The sequence below is a fragment of the Chelmon rostratus genome, chromosome 17 (assembly GCF_017976325.1).
Source record: "Chelmon rostratus isolate fCheRos1 chromosome 17, fCheRos1.pri, whole genome shotgun sequence".
Taxonomy (NCBI): Eukaryota; Metazoa; Chordata; class Actinopteri; order Chaetodontiformes; family Chaetodontidae; genus Chelmon; species Chelmon rostratus.
In genome coordinates this window covers 14,068,897-14,092,075 of record NC_055674.1, presented here as the reverse complement: position 1 = coordinate 14,092,075, position 23,179 = coordinate 14,068,897, and the positions used below count along the sequence as shown (strand labels likewise).

Sequence of the window (23,179 nt, the reverse complement as noted above, 5' to 3'; positions counted from 1 at the left end):
TCAGGTTACAGATTTTTGAACGTTTTACATAAACCATGAAGGACATCCTAACGAAGCAGGAATTTAATCATTTTGGTGCAATTTTACTAATTTGTATTCTTTGTGTTTTTTCTGTCTTTTCAGATTAAATGAAACAAGGGGAAATTTCTGTAAAGTATTTTTCATGCATTTTTTTCATATAAACTCATGCTATCATGTAAGTCATCACAATTTTCACAATTTCATTTTAATTACAAGAGCTTTTTGTCTTTTTTTAAAAAAAAAATAAATGTTTTAAATGAAGATAACCACTCCTAAAACTTTTGTTCCTCTTCACTTATTTTGAAATGTTTCATATTGAATAATGTTTCACCTATACAAGTTCAATACATAACACTCATAACAGCACTATTAATCCTTTAAAAACATTCTATTTCTATTCCATTATACATATTGTGTAATATGCTGCTATTCTCATCACCCCTCCAGCACCTGGAATCAACAGCCCATGTTCAGCTCAAAATGAAAATTTGCAGGATTTACAGTTGGTTAGTTTTTGAGTCTATTAAAAACAGAGAAATAGAACTAAAACATTTGCCAAGTAAATGAGAAGCCACATAAACTAAATGTGATAACATATGTAAACTGATGTGAGATATTTAAATGTGCACTGTTTCTCTTACTGGTATAACCACAGCCCACACCTGGTGTCTGTGATGCACCGTTGCTCTTTGCATTGTTTCACTTCTGTATTTTGGTACTTGTTTGGGATCTGGGTGTTACTCAATGCTTCTGCTTGCTGCTAGCTCTGATCACTCTGCCCTGTCATGCTGCAACATCCGTGCAACAGACTTCCAGCGCTATCTCCACCTGACCCCACCAGACTCTGTAAAACGCTGCCATCTAGCCTAAAAACAAAGACATTACACTTAGAATTAAGGGAGCACAGTTGGTTACTTGACCAAAATCTGAAGGTATGTATACCTGAAGAGAAGACATCAGCTCATATTTTAAAAATGTTCACATCCTACATTTAGAATGAAGCAAGTAAAACCAAATAATCTCTACTCTTTCTCAGGACAGCAAATCATCTCTCCAAACATCACATTACACCCTGTCTGGGAAGGAGAATTTGGGACCTCACCAGTCAGACTCATCTGCACCCTCAGTGGCTACTTTCCAGACGTATTGAGTGTCAAGTGGGAACAGAACAACCAACCTCTAAACACTGCACAAATCGAAAGGAAGCTGCAGAGTGTGGAGGAAATGGACAAAACCTTCAGTCTAAGCAGTGAGATTGAGCCAAATATGAAAGAGTGGGCAGATGGCTCAAGTTTTACATGCAAGTCCATTCACAATGGCAGTGAATTTATAAAGACAATAAGTATTTGTCAACGTAAGTATGAACACTGTGTCACAGCACAGTATGACAATTATATGATATATGATGAAAGTTTCCATGATATATCATGACAATTTGATGCAAATGTGAGTAGGTTGCGTAAGATCAACATTTATGGCCAAAAATGATTTTTTTTTCTTTTCTGCAGTCCATGGAAACACCCTTCCTTCCATTCATGTGGAGATTCCCAGCTTCAAAACTGTTATGGTGGCATCATCTGAGGTGAAAGCAACATGTCTGGTCCATACTGATTTTGATGCGAAGCTAACCTGGCTGATGGATGGAATAAATTCATCCACTTACGCAGTGACCATGGACACCAACACAACTCATAGAATCAGTAATGTGGCAGTTTCATCAAGCCAGTGGAAACAACTGAAGCATATAACATGCAGAGCAGAACATGAATGCTTCTCATCCTCTGAGAAGACCGTAAACGTTGCAGGTCGGATAACTATACAAAATGAAAATCAGACATCTTGTGACAGCAGAGGACCAAAGAGAAAAAAAATCTGCTTTGTCCTCTTTGTCTTTCATCCAGGGCCTGCAGTGACAGCTCCATCAGTGGAGATCAGGAGATCTCTGCCACATTTGCTGAAGGGAAACAGTGCTGTGCTGGAGTGTGACGTCACACAACTCTCCTCCAGTGACCTTTATGTCACCTTTCAAGCCAACGGTGTGGACATCTCTGACAAACAGTTTGTTGATCTTCCTGAAGTCCCAGGCCTCCATTCAATCAGTAGACACTTCACTGTCCCTCCACGTCACTGGAAGAAAGGTACACGTTTCACCTGTAAAGTGAATCAAGGCTTCTCCAGCAACTTTGAGTCAAACTCAACTGGAAATATTTTTGGTGAGAGGACTTAATCTTCTTTTTCTTTGATGATTTGCACACTGTCAATGTGTTTAAATTAGTGCATTGGATAATTGATCGACTGATTCATCTATCATTTAGTGGACCCATCAGTGGAGCTCCTTCTGGTCCCCAGTGAAGAGTCAGGACCACAGAGACTCTCATGCTCTGGATGGGGCTTCAACCCTCAAATTAAATGGTTTTCAGAGGCTCAGCAAAGATCCTCATCAACCAGTGACATCAGCATGGGTGCAGATGGACGTGTATCAGTCACCAGTCAACTTCATATCCCTCAGAAAGAGTGGAAAACAGGGAAGATCTTCACTTGCGAAGTATTTGACAAGTCTCTGAACAAAAATGTCAGGAAGGAAATCAGCCTCTGTTCAGGTAAATTTAAAACATAAAGACAGTAATAAAATGTCCAGCCCTATCCCCAATGACAATACTGTTTCCATGTAACAAGTAGTACAGTGTGAACTGACAACTTTATTCATTATTTTCATAAAGGACAGGGCAGAAGTTCACAAATACAGAGTCACCTTTGTATTCCCCTTTCTTGTTTAGCTAAGATCATAGCAAACATTTACCTCCTTTCAAATTAAGCAGGAATTCAACAACATTGACCTATATTTTGATTTTGGAATGTTTCTGGCCATCTGGCAAGTGTCAATCAATTGTCCACTACGTCTTTGACCATCAGTCAGTGATCAGCAATGGATGCACATCTCAAAAATATCAGTTGCATAGAGGAACAAGACAAGGATTCCCTTCATCACATTCACTTTTTACCATTTTTATGAAATCATATGCCTTTGCAATTCGCCAATATTCAAATGTTCCATGCATCCCAACTGGGACAAGCGATCACAAAATGAGTTTATACGCCGATGATATCCAATAATATAGATCACTCAAACCCCTACATTCGTCAGACCGACAGTCCTTGATGTCATTATTTAAAAACAAATGCTTGTTAAATCCCTGTGCCTACAAGAAGAGAGCACTTCTATCTCATTAAGTCAACTGGAAAGATATCGCAACATTTTATTTGATACTACACATCGGACGAACTTTTGCAGTAATTTTCATTCAATATCATGTCATGTCAAATCGAACTCCAAATGACACATTTTCAAAGTCTTGCACAGAGTACATTACACTCAACATAAGCACAACATCAGATGTATCTCAATTCTCTTCAATCTGTCCCGCACAAAACAAATATTAATACTTCCATTCAATGTTGGAGTAAATTAATATTTGAAGGTTTTCGGAGCAACTCCTTGCAGAATTGAAGATGATGGAAAAAATACATTTTGCCAAGAAGATGTTCATTAAGGATTTGATGTTGCATCATGGTTCTGTTTCCCTTTTATTTTTCACTCTCAGCTCATTCAAGTGTCCCTCCTTCCATTCATGTGGAGATTCCCAATTTCAAGACAGTAATGATGGCAGAATCTGAGGTGAAAGCAACTTGTTTGGTCCGCACTGTTTTTGATGCCAAGATGACCTGGCTGATGGATGGGACAGTTTTGCCAAGTGGCAAAATAAACCAAGCTGCAAACACAACTCATGTGGTCAGTGAAGTGGTAGTTTCATTAAGCCAGTGGAAAGAACTCAAGTTTATAACATGCAGAGCTGTCCATAAGTGCTTCTCATCCACTGAGAGGACTGTGAATGTTACAGGTAAGATGATTGTACAACATTGCAGTTGAGTGTTTTGTTTACAGTGAAGGATGACAGATAGAGACATTGGCTTTGTCCTCTCTCTCTATCATCCAGGGCCTGCAGTGACAGCTCCATCAGTGGAGATCAGGAGATCTCTGCCACATTTGCTGAAGGGAAACAGTGCTGTGCTGGAGTGTGACATCACACAACTTTCCACCAGTGACCTTTATGTCACCTTTCAAGCCAATGGTGTTGACATCTCTGACAAACAGTTTGTTGATCTTCCTGAAGTCCCAGGCCTCCATTCAATCAGTAGACACTTCACTGTCCCTCCAAGTCACTGGAGGAAAGATGCAAGTTTCACCTGCAAAGTGAATCAAGGCTTTTCCAGCAACTTTGAGTCAAACTCAACTGGAAATATTTTTGGTGAGATGACTTATTCTTCTGTTTCTTTGATGATGTGCATACTGTCAATGTGTTTAAATTAGTGCATTGGATAATTGATAGACTGATTCATCTATCATTTAGTGGACCCATCAGTGGAGCTCCTTCTGGTCCCCAGTGAAGAGTCAGGACCACAGAGACTCTCATGCTCTGGATGGGGCTTCAACCCTCAAATTAAATGGTTGTCGGAGGCTCAGCAAAGATCCTCATCAACCAGTGACATCAGCATGGGTGCAGATGGACGTGTATCAGTCACCAGTCAACTTCATATCCCTCAGAAAGAGTGGAAAACAGGGAAGGTCTTCACTTGTGAAGTATTTGACAAGTCTCTGAACAAAAATGTCAGGAAGGAAATCAGCCTCTGTTCAGGTAAAGTTAAAACATAAAGACAGTAATAAAGTCCAGCCATATCCCCAATGACAATACTGTTTCCATGTAACAAGTAGTACAGTGTGAACTGACAACTTTATTCATTATTTTCAAAAACTACAAAGTGGAAGTTCACAAATACAGAGTCACCTTTGTATTCCCCATTCTTGTAGCAAACATTCACCTACTTTCAAATTAAGCAGGAATGAAACAACATTTACATATATTTTGATTTTGGAATGTTTCTGGCCATCTGGCAAGTGTCAATCAATTGTCCACTACGTCTTTGACCATCAGTCAGTCACCAGCAATGGATGCACATCTCAAAAATTTCAGTTTGCATAGAGGAACAAGACAAGGATTCCCTTTATCACATTCACTTTTTACTATTTTTATTAAATCACATGCCTTTGCAATTCGCATTATTCAAATGTTCCATTCATCCCAACTGGGACAAGCGATCACAAAATTAGTTTATATGCCGATGATATCCAAAAATATAGATCACTCAAACCCCTACATTCGTCAGACCGACAGTCCTTGATGTCATTATTTAAGCACAATCTCTTGTTAAATCCCTGTGCCTACAAGAAGAGAGCACTATCTCATTAAGTCAATTGGGAAGAGATCGCAACATTTTATTTGATACTACACACCGGACGAACTTTTGCAGTAATTTTCATTCAATATCGTGTCATGTTAAATCAAACTCCAAATGACACATTTTCAAAGTCTTGCACAGAGTACATTACACTCAACATAAGCACAACATCAGATGTATCTCAATTCTCTTCAATCTGTCCCGCACAAAACACATATTAATACTTCCATTCAATGTTGGAATAAACAAATATTTGAAGGTTTTCGGAGCAACTCCTTGCATAATTGAAGATGATGGAAAATATACATTTTGCCAAGATGATGTTCATTAAGGATTTGATGTTGAATCATGGTTCTGTTTCCCTTTTATTTTTCACTCTCAGCTCATTCAAGTGTCCCTCCTTCCATTCATGTGGAGATTCCCAGTTTCAAGACAGTAATGATGGCAGAATCTGAGGTGAAAACAACTTGTTTGGTCCACACTGTTTTTGATGCCAAGGTGACCTGGCTGATGGATGGGACAGTTTTGCCAAGTGGCAAAATAAACCAAGCTGCAAACACAACTCATGTGGTCAGTGAAGTGGTAGTTTCATTAAGCCAGTGGAAAGAACTCAAGTTTATAACATGCAGAGCTGTCCATAAGTGCTTCTCATCCACTGAGAGGACTGTGAATGTTACAGGTAAGATGACTGTACAACATTGCAGTTGAGTGTTTTGTTCACAGTGAAGGATAAGATAGAGAGAGATTGACTTTGTCTTCTTTGTCTATCATCCAGGGCCTGCAGTGACAGCTCCATCAGTGGAGATCAGGAGATCTCTGCCACATTTGCTGAAGGGAAACAGTGCTGTGCTGGAGTGTGACGTCACACAACTCTCCTCCAGTGACCTTTATGTCACCTTTCAAGCCAACGGTGTTGACATCTCTGACAAACAGTTTGTTGATCTTCCTGAAGTCCCAGGCCTCCATTCAATTAGTAGACACTTCACTGTCCCTCCAAGTCACTGGAAGAAAGGCGCAAGTTTCACCTGTAAAGTGAATCAAGGCTTCTCCAGCAACTTTGAGTCAAACTCAACTGGAAATATTTTTGGTGAGAGGACTTAATCTTCTTTTTCTTTGATGATTTGCACACTGTCAATGTGTTTAAATTAGTGCATTGGATAATTGATAGACTGATTCATCTATCATTTAGTGGACCCATCAGTGGAGCTCCTTCTGGTCCCCAGTGAAGAGTCAGGACCACAGAGACTCTCATGCTCTGGATGGGGCTTCAACCCTCAAATTAAATGGTTTTCAGAGGCTCAGCAAAGATCCTCATCAACCAGTGACATCAGCATGGGTGCAGATGGACGTGTATCAGTCACCAGTCAACTTCATATCCCTCAGAAAGAGTGGAAAACAGGGAAGGTCTTCACTTGTGAAGTATTTGACAAGTCTCTGAACAAAAGTGTCAGGAAGGAAATCAGCCTCTGTTCAGGTAAATTTAAAACATAAAGACAGTAATAAAGTCCAGCCATATCCCCAATGACAATACTGTTTCAATGTAACAAGTAGTACAGTGTGAACTGACAACTTTATTCATTATTTTCATAAACGACAGAGCAGAAGTTCACAAAAACAGAATCACCTTTGTATTCCCCTTTCTTGTTTAGCTAAGATCATAGCAAACATTGACATCCTTTCATATTAAGCAGGAATGAAACAATATTTACATATATTTTGATTTTGGAATGTTTCTGGCCATCTGGCAAGTGTCAATCAATTGTCCACTACGCCTTTGACCATCAGTCAGCCATCATCAATGGATGCACATCTCAAAAATTTCAGTTGCATAGAGGAACAAGACAAGGATTCCCTTCATCACATTCACTTTTTACTGTTTTTATTAAATCACATGCCTTTGCAATCACCAATATTCAAATTTTCCATGTATCCCAACAGGGACAAGTAATCACAAAATCAGTTTATACATTGATGATATCCAATAATATAGATCACTAAAACACCTACATTTATCAGACCTACAGTCCTTGATGTCATTATTGAAGCACAATCTCTTGTTAAATCCCTGTGCCTACCAGAAGAGAGCACTTCTGCCTCATTACATCAATTGGAAAGAGATCTCAACATTTCATTTGATATTACACACTGGACGAACGTTTACAATAATTTTCATTCAATGTCATGTCATGTCAAATCAAACTCTATGTGACACATTTTCAAAGTCTTGCACAGAGTACATTTTACTCAACATAAACAGACATCAGATGTATCTCAGTTCTCTTCAATCTGTCCCGCACAATACTTCCATTCAATGTTGGAATGAATGAGTATTTGAAGGCTTTCAAAACAACTCCTTGCATAATTGGAGATGATGAGAAAAATAAATTTTGCCAAGATGATGTTCATTAAGGATTTGATGTTGCATCATGGTTCTGTTTCCCTTTTATTTTTCACTCTCAGCTCATTCAAGTGTTCCTCCTTCCATTCATGTGGAGATTCCCAGTTTCAAGACAGTAATGATGGCAGAATCTGAGGTGAAAGCAACTTGTTTGGTCCGCACTGTTTTTGATGCCAAGGTGACCTGGCTGATGGATGGGACAGTTTTGCCAAGTGGCAAAATAAACCAAGCTGCAAACACAACTCATGTGGTCAGTGAAGTGGTAGTTTCATTAAGCCAGTGGAAAGAACTCAAGTTTATAACATGCAGAGCTGTCCATAAGTGCTTCTCATCCACTGAGAGGACTGTGAATGTTACAGGTAAGATGATTGTACAACATTGCGGTTGAGTGTTTTGTTCACAGTGAAGGATGACAGATAGAGACATTGGCTTTGTCCTCTCTCTCTATCATCCAGGGCCTGCAGTGACAGCTCCATCAGTGGAGATCAGGAGATCTCTGCCACATTTGCTGAAGGGAAACAGTGCTGTGCTGGAGTGTGACGTCACACAACTCTCCTCCAGTGACCTTTATGTCACCTTTCAAGCCAACGGTGTTGACATCTCTGACAAACAGTTTGTTGATCTTCCTGAAGTCCCAGGCCTCCATTCAATCAGTAGACACTTCACTGTCCCTCCAAGTCACTGGAAGAAAGGAGCAAGTTTCACCTGTAAAGTGAATCAAGGCTTCTCCAGCAACTTTGAGTCAAACTCAACTGGAAATATTTTTGGTGAGAGGACTTAATCTTCTTTTTCTTTGATGATTTGCACACTGTCAATGTGTTTAAATTAGTGCATTGGACAATTGATCGACTGTTTCATCTATCATTTAGTGGACCCATCAGTGGAGCTCCTTCTGGTCCCCAGTGAAGAGTCAGGACCACAGAGACTCTCATGCTCTGGATGGGGCTTCAACCCTCAAATTAATTGGTTTTCGGAGGCTCAGCAAAGATCCTCATCAACCAGTGACATCAGCATGGGTGCAGATGGACGTGTATCAGTCACCAGTCAACTTCATATCCCTCAGAAAGAGTGGAAAACAGGGAAGGTCTTCACTTGCGAAGTATTTGACAAGTCTCTGAACAAAAATGTCAGGAAGGAAATCAGCCTCTGTTCAGGTAAAGTTAAAACATAAAGACAGTAATAAAGTCCAGCCATATCCCCAATGACAATACTGTTTCCATGTAACAAGTAGTGCAGTGTGAACTGACAACTTTATTCATTATTTTCATAAACGACAGAGCAGAAGTTCACAAATACAGAATCACCTTTGTATTCCCCATTCTTGTAGCAAACATTCACCTACTTTCAAATTAAGCAGGAATGAAACAACATTTACATATATTTTGATTTTGGAATGTTTCTGGCCATCTGGCAAGTGTCAATCAATTGTCCACTACGTCTTTGGCCATCAGTCAGTCATCAGCAATGGATGCACATCTCAAAAATTTCAGTTGCATAGAGGAACAAGACAAGGATTCCCTTTATCACATTCACTTTTTACTGTTTTTATTAAATCACATGCCTTTGCAATTCGCATTATTCAAATGTTCCATTCATCCCAACTGTGACAAGCGATCACAAAATTAGTTTATATGCCGATGATATCCAAAAATATAGATCACTCAAACCCCTACATTCGTCAGACCGACAGTCCTTGATGTCATTATTTAAGCACAATCTCTTGTTAAATCCCTGTGCCTACAAGAAGAGAGCACTATCTCATTAAGTCAATTGGGAAGAGATCGCAACATTTTATTTGATACTACACACCGGACGAACTTTTGCAGTAATTTTCATTCAATATCGTGTCATGTTAAATCAAACTCCAAATGACACATTTTCAAAGTCTTGCACAGAGTACAATACACTCAACATAAGCACAACATCAGATGTATCTCAATTCTCTTCAATCTGTCCCATCCAAAACACATATTAATACTTCCATTCAATGTTGGAATAAACAAATATTTGAAGGTTTTCGGAGCAACTCCTTGCATAATTGAAGATGATGGAAAATATACATTTTGCCAAGATGATGTTCATTAAGGATTTGATGTTGAATCATGGTTCTGTTTCCCTTTTATTTTTCACTCTCAGCTCATTCAAGTGTCCCTCCTTCCATTCATGTGGAGATTCCCAATTTCAAGACAGTAATGATGGCAGAATCTGAGGTGAAAGCAACTTGTTTGGTCCGCACTGTTTTTGATGCCAAGGTGACCTGGCTGATGGATGGGACAGTTTTGCCAAGTGGCAAAATAAACCAAGCTGCAAACACAACTCATGTGGTCAGTGAAGTGGTAGTTTCATTAAGCCAGTGGAAAGAACTCAAGTTTATAACATGCAGAGCTGTCCATAAGTGCTTCTCATCCACTGAGAGGACTGTGAATGTTACAGGTAAGATGACTGTACAACATTGCGGTTGAGTGTTTTGTTCACAGTGAAAGATGAGAGAGAGAGAGATTGACTTTGTCTTCTTTGTCTATTATCCAGGGCCTGCAGTGACAGCTCCATTAGTGGAGATCAGGAGATCTCTGCCACATTTGCTGAAGGGAAACAGTGCTGTGCTGGAGTGTGACGTCACACAACTCTCCTCCAGTGACCTTTATGTCACCTTTCAAGCCAACGGTGTTAACATCTCTGACAAACAGTTTGTTGATCTTCCTGAAGTCCCAGGCCTCCATTCAATTAGTAGACACTTCACTGTCCCTCCAAGTCACTGGAAGAAAGGCGCAAGTTTCACCTGTAAAGTGAATCAAGGCTTCTCCAGCAACTTTGAGTCAAACTCAACTGGAAATGTTTTTGGTGAGAGGACTTAATCTTCTTTTTCTTTGATGATTTGCACACTGTCAATGTGTTTAAATTAGTGCATTGGATAATTGATAGACTGATTCATCTATCATTTAGTGGACCCATCAGTGGAGCTCCTTCTGGTCCCCAGTGAAGAGTCAGGACCACAGAGACTCTCATGCTCTGGATGGGGCTTCAACCCTCAAATTAAATGGTTTTCAGAGGCTCAGCAAAGATCCTCATCAACCAGTGACATCAGCATGGGTGCAGATGGACGTGTATCAGTCACCAGTCAACTTCATATCCCTCAGAAAGAGTGGAAAACAGGGAAGGTCTTCACTTGCGAAGTATTTGACAAGTCTCTGAACAAAAATGTCAGGAAGGAAATCAGCCTCTGTTCAGGTAAATTTAAAACATAAAGACAGTAATAAAGTCCAGCCATATCCCCAATGACAATACTGTTTCCATGTAACAAGTAGTACAGTGTGAACTGACAACTTTATTCATTATTTTCATAAACGACAGAGCAGAAGTTCACAAAAACAGAATCACCTTTGTATTCCCCTTTCTTGTTTAGCTAAGATCATAGCAAACATTGACATCCTTTCATATTAAGCAGGAATGAAACAATATTTACATATATTTTGATTTTGGAATGTTTCTGGCCATCTGGCAAGTGTCAATCAATTGTCCACTACGCCTTTGACCATCAGTCAGCCATCATCAATGGATGCACATCTCAAAAATTTCAGTTGCATAGAGGAACAAGACAAGGATTCCCTTCATCACATTCACTTTTTACTGTTTTTATTAAATCACATGCCTTTGCAATCACCAATATTCAAATTTTCCATGTATCCCAACAGGGACAAGTAATCACAAAATCAGTTTATACATTGATGATATCCAATAATATAGATCACTAAAACACCTACATTTATCAGACCTACAGTCCTTGATGTCATTATTGAAGCACAATCTCTTGTTAAATCCCTGTGCCTACCAGAAGAGAGCACTTCTGCCTCATTACATCAATTGGAAAGAGATCTCAACATTTCATTTGATATTACACACTGGACGAACGTTTACAATAATTTTCATTCAATATCATGTCATGTCAAATCAAACTCTATGTGACACATTTTCAAAGTCTTGCACAGAGTACATTTTACTCAACATAAACAGACATCAGATGTATCTCAGTTCTCTTCAATCTGTCCCGCACAATACTTCCATTCAATGTTGGAATGAATGAGTATTTGAAGGCTTTCAAAACAACTCCTTGCATAATTGGAGATGATGAGAAAAATAAATTTTGCCAAGATGATGTTCATTAAGGATTTGATGTTGCATCATGGTTCTGTTTCCCTTTTATTTTTCACTCTCAGCTCATTCAAGTGTCCCTCCTTCCATTCATGTGGAGATTCCCAGTTTCAAGACAGTAATGATGGAAGAATCTGAGGTGAAAGCAACTTGTTTGGTCCGCACTGTTTTTGATGCCAAGGTGACCTGGCTGATGGATGAGACAGTTTTGCCAAGTGGCAAAATAAACCAAGTTGCAAACACAACTCATGTGGTCAGTGAAGTGGTAGTTTCATTAAGCCAGTGGAAAGAACTCAAGTTTATAACATGCAGAGCTGTCCATAAGTGCTTCTCATCCACTGAGAGGACTGTGAATGTTACAGGTAAGATGACTGTACAACATTGCAGTTGAGTGTTTTGTTTACAGTGAAGGATGACAGATAGAGACATTGGCTTTGTCCTCTCTCTCTATCATCCAGGGCCTGCAGTGACAGCTCCATCAGTGGAGATCAGGAGATCTCTGCCACATTTGCTGAAGGGAAACAGTGCTGTGCTGGAGTGTGACGTCACACAACTCTCCTCCAGTGACCTTTATGTCACCTTTCAAGCCAACGGTGTTGACATCTCTGACAAACAGTTTGTTGATCTTCCTGAAGCCCCAGGCCTCCATTCAATCAGTAGACACTTCACTGTCCCTCCAAGTCACTGGAAGAAAGGCACAAGTTTCACCTGTAAAGTGAATCAAGGCTTCTCCAGCAACTTTGAGTCAACCTCAACTGGAAATATTTTTGGTGAGAGGACTTAATCTTCTTTTTCTTTGATGATTTGCACACTGTCAATGTGTTTAAATTAGTGCATTGGACAATTGATCGACTGTTTCATCTATCATTTAGTGGACCCATCAGTGGAGCTCCTTCTGGTCCCCAGTGAAGAGTCAGGACCACAGAGACTCTCATGCTCTGGATGGGGCTTCAACCCTCAAATTAAATGGTTTTCGGAGGCTCAGCAAAGATCCTCATCAACCAGTGACATCAGCATGGGTGCAGATGGACGTGTATCAGTCACCAGTCAACTTCATATCCCTCAGAAAGAGTGGAAAACAGGGAAGGTCTTCACTTGCGAAGTATTTGACAAGTCTCTGAACAAAAATGTCAGGAAGGAAATCAGCCTCTGTTCAGGTAAAGTTAAAACATAAAGACAGTAATAAAGTCCAGCCATATCCCCAATGACAATACTGTTTCCATGTAACAAGTAGTACAGTGTGAACTGACAACTTTATTCATTATTTTCATAAACGACAGAGCAGAAGTTCACAAATACAGAATCACCTTTGTATTCCCCTTTCTTGTTTAGCTAAGATCATAGCAAACATTGACATCCTTTCATATTAAGCAGGAATGAAACAATATTTACATATATTTTGATTTTGGAATGTTTCTGGCCATCTGGCAAGTGTCAATCAATTGTCCACTATGTCTTTGACCATCAGTCAGTCATCAGCAATGGATGCACATCTCAAAAATTTCAGTTGCATAGAGGAACAAGACAAGGATTCCCTTTATCACATTTACTTTTTATCGTTTTTATTAAATCACATGCCTTTGCAATTCGCCAATATTCAAATGTTCCATGCATCCCAACTGGGACAAGTGATCACAAAATTAGTTTATATGCCGATGATATCCAAAAATATAGATCACTCAAACCCCAACATTCGTCAGACCGACAGTCCTTGATGTCATTATTTAAGCACAATCTCTTGTTAAATCCCTGTGCCTACAAGAAGAGAGCACTATCTCATTAAGTCAATTGGGAAGAGATCACAACATTTTATTTGATACTACACACCGGACGAACTTTTGCAGTAATTTTCATTCAATATCATGTCATGTCAAATCGAACTCCAAATGACACATTTTCAAAGTCTTGCACAGAGTACATTACACTAAACATAAGCACAACATCAGATGTATCTCAATTCTCTTCAATCTGTCCGACACAAAACACATATTAATACTTCTATTCAATGTTGGAATAAATAAATATTTGAAGGTTTTCGGAGCAACTCCTTGCATAATTGAAGATGATGGAAAAAATACATTTTGCCAAGATGATGTTCATTAAGGATTTGATGTTGCATCATGGTTCTGTTTCCCTTTTATTTTTCACTCTCAGCTCATTCAAGTGTCCCTCCTTCCATTCATGTGGAGATTCTCAGTTTCAAGACAGTAATGATGGCAGAATCTGAGGTGAAAGCAACTTGTTTGGTCCACACTGTTTTTGATGCCAAGGTGACCTGGCTGATGGATGGGACAGTTTTGCCAAGTGGCAAAATAAACCAAGTTGCAAACACAACTCATGTGGTCAGTGAAGTGGTAGTTTCATCAAGCCAGTGGAAAGAACTCAAGTTTATAACATGCAGAGCTGTCCATAAGTGCTTCTCATCCACTGAGAGGACTGTGAATGTTACAGGTAAGATGACTGTACAACATTGCGGTTGAGTGTTTTGTTCACAGTGAAGGATAAGAGAGAGAGAGATTGACTTTGTCTTCTTTGTCTATCATCCAGGGCCTGCAGTGACAGCTCCATCAGTGGAGATCAGGAGATCTCTGCCACATTTGCTGAAGGGAAACAGTGCTGTGCTGGAGTGTGACGTCACACAACTCTCCTCCAGTGACCTTTATGTCACCTTTCAAGCCAACGGTGTTGACATCTCTGACAAACAGTTTGTTGATCTTCCTGAAGTCCCAGGCCTCCATTCAATCAGTAGACACTTCACTGTCCCTCCAAGTCACTGGAGGAAAGATGCAAGTTTCACCTGCAAAGTGAATCAAGGCTTCTCCAGCAACTTTGAGTCAAACTCAACTGGAAATATTTTTGGTGAGATGACTTATTCTTCTGTTTCTTTGATGATGTGCATACTGTCAATGTGTTTAAATTAGTGCATTGGATAATTGATAGACTGATTCATCTATCATTTAGTGGACCCATCAGTGGAGCTCCTTCTGGTCCTCAGTGAAAAGTCAGGACCACAGAGACTCTTATGTTCTGGATGGGGCTTCAACCCTCAAATTAAATGGTTGTCGGAGGCTCAGATAACATCATCTTCAACCAATGACATCAGCATGGGTGCAGATGGACGTGTCTCAGTCACCAGTCAACTTCATATCCCTCAGAAGGAGTGGAAAACAGGGAAGGTCTTCACTTGCGAAGTATTTGACAAGTCTCTGAACAAAAATGTCAGGAAGGAAATCAGCCTCTGTTCAGGTAAAGTTAAAACATAAAGACAGTAATAAAGTCCAGCCATATCCCCAATGACAATACTGTTTCCATGTAACAAGTAGTACAGTGTGAACTGACAACTTTATTCATTATTTTCAAAAACTACAAAGTAGAAGTTCACAAATACAGAGTCACCTTTGTATTCCCCATTCTTGTAGCAAACATTCACCTACTTTCATATTAAGCAGGAATGAAACAACATTTACATATATTTTGATTTTGGAATGTTTCTGGCCATCTGGCAAGTGTCAATCAATTGTCCACTACGTCTTTGACCATCAGTCAGTCATCAGCAATGGATGCACATCTCAAAAATTTCAGTTGCATAGAGGAACAAGACAAGGATTCCCTTTGTCACATTCACTTTTTACTGTTTTTATTAAATCACATGCCTTTGCAATTCACATTATTCAAATGTTCCATGCATCCCAACTGGGACAAGCGATCACAAAATTAGTTTGCATGCCGATGATATCCAAAAATATAGATCACTCAAACCCCTACATTTGTCAGACCGACAGTCCTTGATGTCATTATTTAAGCACAATCTCTTGTTAAATCCCTGTGCCTACAAGAAGAGAGCACTATCTCATTAAGTCAGTTGGGAAGAGATCACAACATTTTATTTGATACTACACACCGGACGAACTTTTGCAGTAATTTTCATTCAATATCATGTCATGTCAAATCGAACTCCAAATGACACATTTTCAAAGTCTTGCACAGAGTACATTACACTCAACATAAGCACAACATCAGATGTATCTCAATTCTCTTCAATCTGTCCCGCACAAAACACATATTAATACTTCCATTCAATGTTGGAATAAATTAATATTTGAAGGTTTTCGGAGCAACTCCTTGCATAACTGAAGATGATGGAAAATATACATTTTGCCAAGATGATGTTCATTAAGGATTTGATGTTGCATCATGGTTCTGTTTCCCTTTTATTTTTCACTCTCAGCTCATTCAAGTGTCCCTCCTTCCATTCATGTGGAGATTCCCAATTTCAAGACAGTAATGATGGCAGAATCTGAGGTGAAAACAACTTGTTTGGTCCGCACTGTTTTTGATGCCAAGGTGACCTGGCTGATGGATGGGACAGTTTTGCCAAGTGGCAAAATAAACCAAGTTGCAAACACAACTCATGTGGTCAGTGAAGTGGTAGTTTCATTAAGCCAGTGGAAAGAACTCAAGTTTATAACATGCAGAGCTGTCCATAAGTGCTTCTCATCCACTGAGAGGACTGTGAAAGTTACAGGTAAGATGACTGTACAACATTGCGGTTGAGTGTTTTGTTCACAGTGAAGGATAAGAGAGAGAGAGATTGACTTTGTCTTCTTTGTCTATCATCCAGGGCCTGCAGTGACAGCTCCATCAGTGGAGATCAGGAGATCTCTGCCACATTTGCTGAAGGGAAACAGTGCTGTGCTGGAGTGTGACATCACACAACTTTCCACCAGTGACCTTTATGTCACCTTTCAAGCCAATGGTGTTGACATCTCTGACAAACAGTTTGTTGATCTTCTCGAAGCCCCAGGCCTCCATTCAATTAGTAGACACTTCACTGTCCCTCCAGGTCACTGGAAGAAAGGAGCAAGTTTCACCTGTAAAGTGAATCAAGGCTTCTCCAGCAACTTTGAGTCAAACTCAACTGGAAATATTTTTGGTGAGAGGACTTAATCTTCTTTTTCTTTGATGATGTGCATACTGTCAATGTGTTTAAATTAGTGCATTGGACAATTGATAGACTGATTCATCTATCATTTAGTGGACCCATCAGTGGAGCTCCTTCTGGTTCCCAGTGAAGAGTCAGGACCACAGAGACTCTCATGCTCTGGATGGGGCTTCAACCCTCAAATTAAATGGTTTTCGGAGGCTCAGCAAAGATCCTCATCAACCAGTGACATCAGCATGGGTGCAGATGGACGTGTATCAGTCACCAGTCAACTTCATATCCCTCAGAAAGAGTGGAAAACAGGGAAGGTCTTCACTTGCGAAGTATTTGACAAGTCTCTGAACAAAAATGTCAGGAAGGAAATCAGCCTCTGTTCAGGTAAAGTTAAAACATAAAGACGGTGATAAAGGCCAGCCATATCCCCAATGACAATACTGTTTCCATGTAACAAATAGTACAGTGTGAACTGACAACTTTATTCATCATTTTCATAAAGGACAGGGCAGAAGTTCCCAAATACAGAATCACCTTTGTATTCCCCTTTCTTGTTTAGCTAAGATCATAGCAAACATTTACCTCCTTTCATATTAAGCAGGAATTCAACAACATTGACATATATTTTGATTTTGGAATGTTTCTGGCCATCTAGCAAGTGTCAATCAATTGTCCACTACGTCTTTGACCATCAGTCAGTCATCAGCAATGGATGCACATCTCAAAAATTTCAGTTACATAGAGGAACAAGACAAGGATTCTTCTTATCACCTTATCACCACCCAATTTTTACTTGTTTTATTGAATCACATGCCTTTGCAATTCGCCAATACTCAAATGTTCCATGTATCAAGAAAGACAAGAAATCAAAAAATCAGTTTATATGCTGATGATATCCAATAATATAGATCACTAAAACACCTACATTCATCAATCGTCCAGTCCTTGATATCATTATTGAAGCACAATCTCTTGTTAAATCCCTGTGCCTACCAGAAGAGAGCACGTCTATCTCATTACATCAATTGGAAAGAGATCCTAAATTTTATATGATATTACACACCGGACGAACTTTTGCAATAATTTTCATTCAATTTCATATCATGTTAAATCGAACTCCAAATGACACATTTTCAAAGTCTTGCACAGAGTACATTACACTCAACATAAACACGACATCAGATGTATCTCAGTTCTCTTCAATCTGTTCCGCACAGATATCAATACTTCCATTCATTGTTGGAATGAATAAATATTTGAAGGCTTTCAAAACAACTCCTTGCATAATTGGGGATGATGGGAAAAATGCATTTTGCCAAGATGATGTTCATTAAGGATTTGATGTTGAATCATGGTTCTGTTTCCCTTTTATTTTTCACTCTCAGCTCATTCAAGTGTCCCTCCTTCCATTCATGTGGAGATTCCCAGTTTCAAGACAGTAATGATGGCAGAATCTGAGGTGAAAGCAACTTGTTTGGTCCGCACTGTTTTTGATGCCAAGGTGATCTGGCTGATGGATGGGACAATTTTGCCAAGTGGCAAAATAAACCAAGCTGCAAACACAACTCATGTGGTCAGTGAAGTGGTAGTTTCATTAAGCCAGTGGAAAGAACTCAAGTTTATAACATGCAGAGCTGTCCATAAGTGCTTCTCATCCACTGAGAGGACTGTGAATGTTACAGGTAAGATGACTGTACAACATTGCAGTTGAGTGTTTTGTTCACAGTGAAGGATGACAGATAGAGACATTGGCTTTGTCCTCTCTCTCTATCATCCAGGGCCTGCAGTGACAGCTCCATCAGTGGAGATCAGGAGATCTCTGCCACATTTGCTGAAAGGAAACAGTGCTGTGCTGCAGTGTGATGTCACACAACTCTCCTCCAGTGACCTTTATGTCACCTTTCAAGCCAACGGTGTTGACATCTCTGACAAACAGTTTGTTGATCTTCCTGAAGTCCCAGGCCTCCATTCAATCAGTAGACACTTCACTGTCCCTCCAAGTCACTGGAAGAAAGGTGCAAGTTTCACCTGTAAAGTGAATCAAGGCTTCTCCAGCAACTTTGAGTCAAACTCAACTGGAAATATTTTTGGTGAGAGGACTTAATCTTCTTTTTCTTTGATGATTTGCATGTTAATTTAAACTAATATATATATATATATTCATATTAATATTAATTGAATGTGTTTAAATTAGTGCATTGGATAATTGATTGACTGATTCATCTATCATTTAGTGGACCCATCAGTGGAGCTCCTTCTGGTCCCCAGTGAGGAGTCAGGACCACAGAGACTCTCATGCTCTGGATGGGGCTTCAACCCTCAAATTAAATGGTTTTCGGAGGCTCAGCAAAGATTCTCATCAACCAATGACATCAGCATGGGTTCAGATGGACGTCTATCAGTCACCAGTCAACTTCATATCCCTCAGAAAGAGTGGAAAACAGGGAAAGTCTTCACTTGTGAAGTGTCTGACAGATCTCTGGACAAAACAGTTAGAAAGGACACCAGCCTCTGTTCAGGTAAAATTCAGTGGAAAGTCACAACTTCAGCTGTTGACTGGGAACTGTGACCATCCAACAGTGGCTTTGACTGAAGTATTCCATCAATATATTCTTAATGTAGAGCATATGAACAGTCTTTTCAATAAATTACTTTTCTCTCTATTTGGTTCTTGCTTGAAATTCTGATCATAATCCACAATCATATTAAGGCATCATGTGTGGAACAAATGGATGAACACAATTTCAGAATTCTTCACTGTATACAGCATATGAGCAATTTTTTCTCACTATCTTGACTTGACATAGATGAAAATTTTCTCTTACCCTATTCTCTTTTCAGTTGCTCAAACATCATCTCACACAGTTGCTGTGTATGTTCTGGGACCACCACTCCAGGAGCTTCAGAACCAGGAACAGCTGACTATCACCTGTCTTCTTGTTGGCTCTCCACTTCACGATTTCTCCATCACCTGGAAAGTAGGTGGGAACAAATGTTCTCTTAATGTCCATATGGAGCCACCAGTGAGTCACAGGAATGGGACAGAGACTTTGAGGAGTTTCCTCAATGTGTCAGCAGAGGATTGGCATGCATATAAACAAGTGTCTTGTGAGGGGAAGCATCAATGTTCCAACCAGAGCTATGAGGACCATATAAGCAAAAACAGAGGTAGTGCTATACATGAAAAACATGAATTTGATTGTTCACCATTGCTTCTGATTTGCAGAGTGTTCAACATCGTTTAAGAAGGCAAGATTGCAGCAGAAATTTACCAAGAAAAAAGATTTACTTTTGTCTTCTTTTTGTCTTTCTAAAGACTTGTATCCACCATCTGTGAAGATAATACAACCAACTGACTCTGAGCTGTCTACGTCAGACGTCCTCACACTTCTTTGCCTCGTCTCTGGATTTTTTCCATCTAACCTCGAAGTGTACTGGGAAGAGAAGGGCCAGAGACTCCCTTCAACTCACTACACAAACAGTCCTGTGTGGAAATATACAGGCAGCAGCACTTACTCAATGAGCAGCAGACTGAACGCATCCAAAACTGAAGACAAAGAGTCTACATATTCTTGCGTTGTCAAACATGAGTCATCTGAAACACCTTTTGAAAGCACTATCAAGGATGTGTTTGGTGAGCTGAGAATTAGCATTTTGTAAAATTTCAGTTGAATGTTTATTACAGTATTGTAGAGATATTGCAAAATGATCAAAACAAATATCCTTTTTGTATCTTTCAAGTTTGCAAAGAGCTGAGTACAAAGCATTCAGGCAGCAGCTTCTCAATTTCATCTCTTTCACCTGTCAAAATGAGAAACATGGGTGGCGGCAGGTATATATGCTGTCCCTCGTTAACATTAAATCCATAAACCCTGTTTCTTTTGTCTGTACCCAATCAAAGGCTGTTCATGATGCAAAAGAAGCATCACTTTGTAGTACACTACAATCAAGTAGCTTGAATAAAAGGTTTGTCAAATTTAGAAGGTTTCAGCTGTCAGTTCAATGTATCAATTAATATTTAAACAACATATAAATAATTTTTAGCCATCGGATCAGACATTAGGTCTCGTTTTGATTCTTTCTCACATCAATAAATATAAATGTTCCTTGAATTTTCTTTTGCTCCATGACCTTCATCAATGCACATTCATTAAAATCACTTTAATGACTCTTTTCTCAGCCACAGTGACCCACAGTGAACCTTCAGCCACTTTGCTCCAGGGCTCTGGTGAGCTTGTGTGTCTGGTCTTTGGCTTCAGTCCCTCATCCATCAACATCACTTGGTTTCTTGATGACACCAAGGAACTGTTGGTCTACAACACTAGCGAACCCCACAGAGGCCCAAACGGAAAGTTCAGCATCCAAAGCCACCTTCATCTGTCTGAAGTCAACTGGTTACCTGGAGCAGTCCTCACCTGCAGGGTGACACACACAAACACAACCCTATCCCTGAATTTTGTGAAACCAGGTGATGGTTCATCTATTGACCAACGTCTTGTTTGCACATTAAAGAAAGCACATATTAGGTTATCCACCCAATTCATACATTTGTGTGTCTGTTTGCAAACTACCTGCATGTTTATTTTATTATTATTTATTTCAGTCCCTCTTATAATGTTATTAAATGTAACAAATCTCATTTTTAATTCTTTCACAGACATCATGGAGGACTTTGTGGATGTTGTGCATGCTGATGTGAACCAAGACATAAATGTGGAAAGCTGGTATATGGCTTTCACTTTCCTTCTTTTCTTCCTCATTGCCATCATCTATGGAGTCTTGGCTACCGTAATTAAGGTAAGGTACAGCACTTGTTGTAGTTGTGGTATTTTTATGTAATCTTCCACCTCAGTATTTCATAAAACTTGTATGGTTTTACTGTCTCTTCTGTCATTATTCTAGAATATTGCTCTTTGTGGGTATTTTCAATTTATATATATAAATATAGACAGACCCAAACTGTCACCAGATCTTGATATATTCCTTTTGTTTTCTGCTTTCAGACTAAATGATGAAGATCACAGGACAGATCCCATTTTATGATCCAAATGTGGACTTTTGAGAATTTCTGATGGCTTTACCAGCTTTAAAGTATAAGTAAAGCATCTTTAAAGTGTATTAATGCATCTTCTTTCTATTCTTATGTTTCTGTTATTATATTCTAAGGAATTAGTTTATACTGTATACATTTCTTTTAATGTTTCATTGATATAGTCGGTGTGTCATGTCGGTATTGCACGTCTGTAAGAGGAAATGACAACAATAAATTAATAGATATTATAGATAAAATAAATTCTGACGTTGATAATCTGTTCAATCTTTTATCACTGGATTCATTCTTACATAGAAACAAATAAAATATAGAAAACAAAGTTTGTCATAATTTTCCTCATTGATGAAACAATGAATAAAACAACATGATATAACACAAAGTGAACTACGCATGTTCAGAATTTTATTTCTATTACGGCAATACTTTGTTCAAACAGGCTAATGGAAAAATACTTGAGTGGGATGTTGCTACTGTCAGTGTCAGTACAAAGTAAAAAAGTACAATTTTAAAATTAATTTAATTTCATGAGTACATCTTTATAACGAGAAAACATTGTCATCTTTTGGAAAAATGGGTTAGCCCCTTCTTGTTCCCATAGTCCAGTCCAGCTGATCAATACGAACTTTAAACATTGACTCATGCAGATTTTATTTGTCATGGGTCTACACTAGTGAACAAAGGGCCTCATAAGAAAATTAAGGTCATTTATTGTAGGGCAAAAGAATACGAGCCGGAGCCAACCCAAGCAGAGAGACCAAGGATTGGGCAGCAGAGCCGAGCCAGTCCAGACCAGAATGCGGGAAGTTTCTCCTGAAAAGGAGTCTGAGGCAGAGGAGCAGGAGAAGGGCAAAAACAGCAGAATGTTAAATGCAGTGATTATCAGCAGATTAAATTGTGTTTGTTGATTTCTCATTGGCAGGATAAAAAAAAACACAAGTAGTAAACTTAATAAATTCATTGAGGCTGAGACCAACCTGCTGTCAGGAAAGTGGTCAGATAGAGGGATCAAAGCTTGGCACAAATTTTAAGACAGGGTGAAAAGATGTTTTTGTCTTAAAATGAAAGCCCTCAACAGTCACACTGTCACACCTGTCTAAAATCAGGAGGGAGAGACAAACAGCTAGCTCCAGAGCGAACGCAGGGAGCTGTGGATTAACTTTAAATTTTGACTTCAGTATTGTTTTTGCGTGGAGATGTTTCAGTCTTTTTTATTCAGTAGTTCACTCTGTATGATAGCTCGTGTCATTTTTGCATTAGGACATATTTTATTGGACTGGGAATGCTCTGATGGACAAAATAGAGGAGCCTATAGCTCCCTATACATTAT

The 23,179-nt window shown here is 39.3% G+C and overlaps 2 protein-coding genes across 2 annotated transcripts in view; both read left to right on the top strand.

The window, feature by feature from the left end:
• The window catches only part of LOC121620884 (immunoglobulin mu heavy chain-like), a 94,899-nt gene that overhangs the window by 63,597 nt on the left and 8,123 nt on the right, over window positions 1-23,179 (top strand). The gene's annotated exons all lie outside the window — the stretch shown is intronic.
• Window positions 1,255-22,230, top strand: LOC121620876 (hemicentin-1-like). The gene is made up of 33 exons (XM_041957122.1): window positions 1,255-1,375; window positions 1,530-1,826; window positions 1,923-2,234; window positions 2,337-2,621; window positions 3,624-3,920; window positions 4,017-4,328; window positions 4,431-4,715; window positions 5,699-5,995; window positions 6,092-6,403; window positions 6,506-6,790; window positions 7,777-8,073; window positions 8,170-8,481; window positions 8,584-8,868; window positions 9,851-10,147; window positions 10,244-10,555; window positions 10,658-10,942; window positions 11,929-12,225; window positions 12,322-12,633; window positions 12,736-13,020; window positions 14,018-14,314; window positions 14,411-14,722; window positions 14,825-15,109; window positions 16,092-16,388; window positions 16,485-16,796; window positions 16,899-17,183; window positions 18,185-18,481; window positions 18,578-18,889; window positions 19,034-19,318; window positions 19,641-19,967; window positions 20,116-20,433; window positions 20,980-21,267; window positions 21,457-21,596; window positions 21,803-22,230. Exons 1-33 carry the CDS (start codon window positions 1,288-1,290, stop codon window positions 21,809-21,811), a joined length of 9,216 nt encoding a protein of 3,071 aa, XP_041813056.1. The 5' UTR covers window positions 1,255-1,287; the 3' UTR covers window positions 21,812-22,230.

Excerpts from the sequence above, each read along its gene's own strand:
- LOC121620876 (XM_041957122.1), top strand. The coding sequence starts at position 1,288 with ATGAAAGAGTGGGCAGATGGCTCAAGTTTTACATGCAAGTCCATTCAC. Across the intron at positions 14,723-14,824 it reads CTCAACTGGAAATATTTTTG|TGGACCCATCAGTGGAGCTC; the intron begins GTGAGATGACTT and ends TCTATCATTTAG. Across the intron at positions 16,389-16,484 it reads GAGGACTGTGAAAGTTACAG|GGCCTGCAGTGACAGCTCCA; the intron begins GTAAGATGACTG and ends TCTATCATCCAG.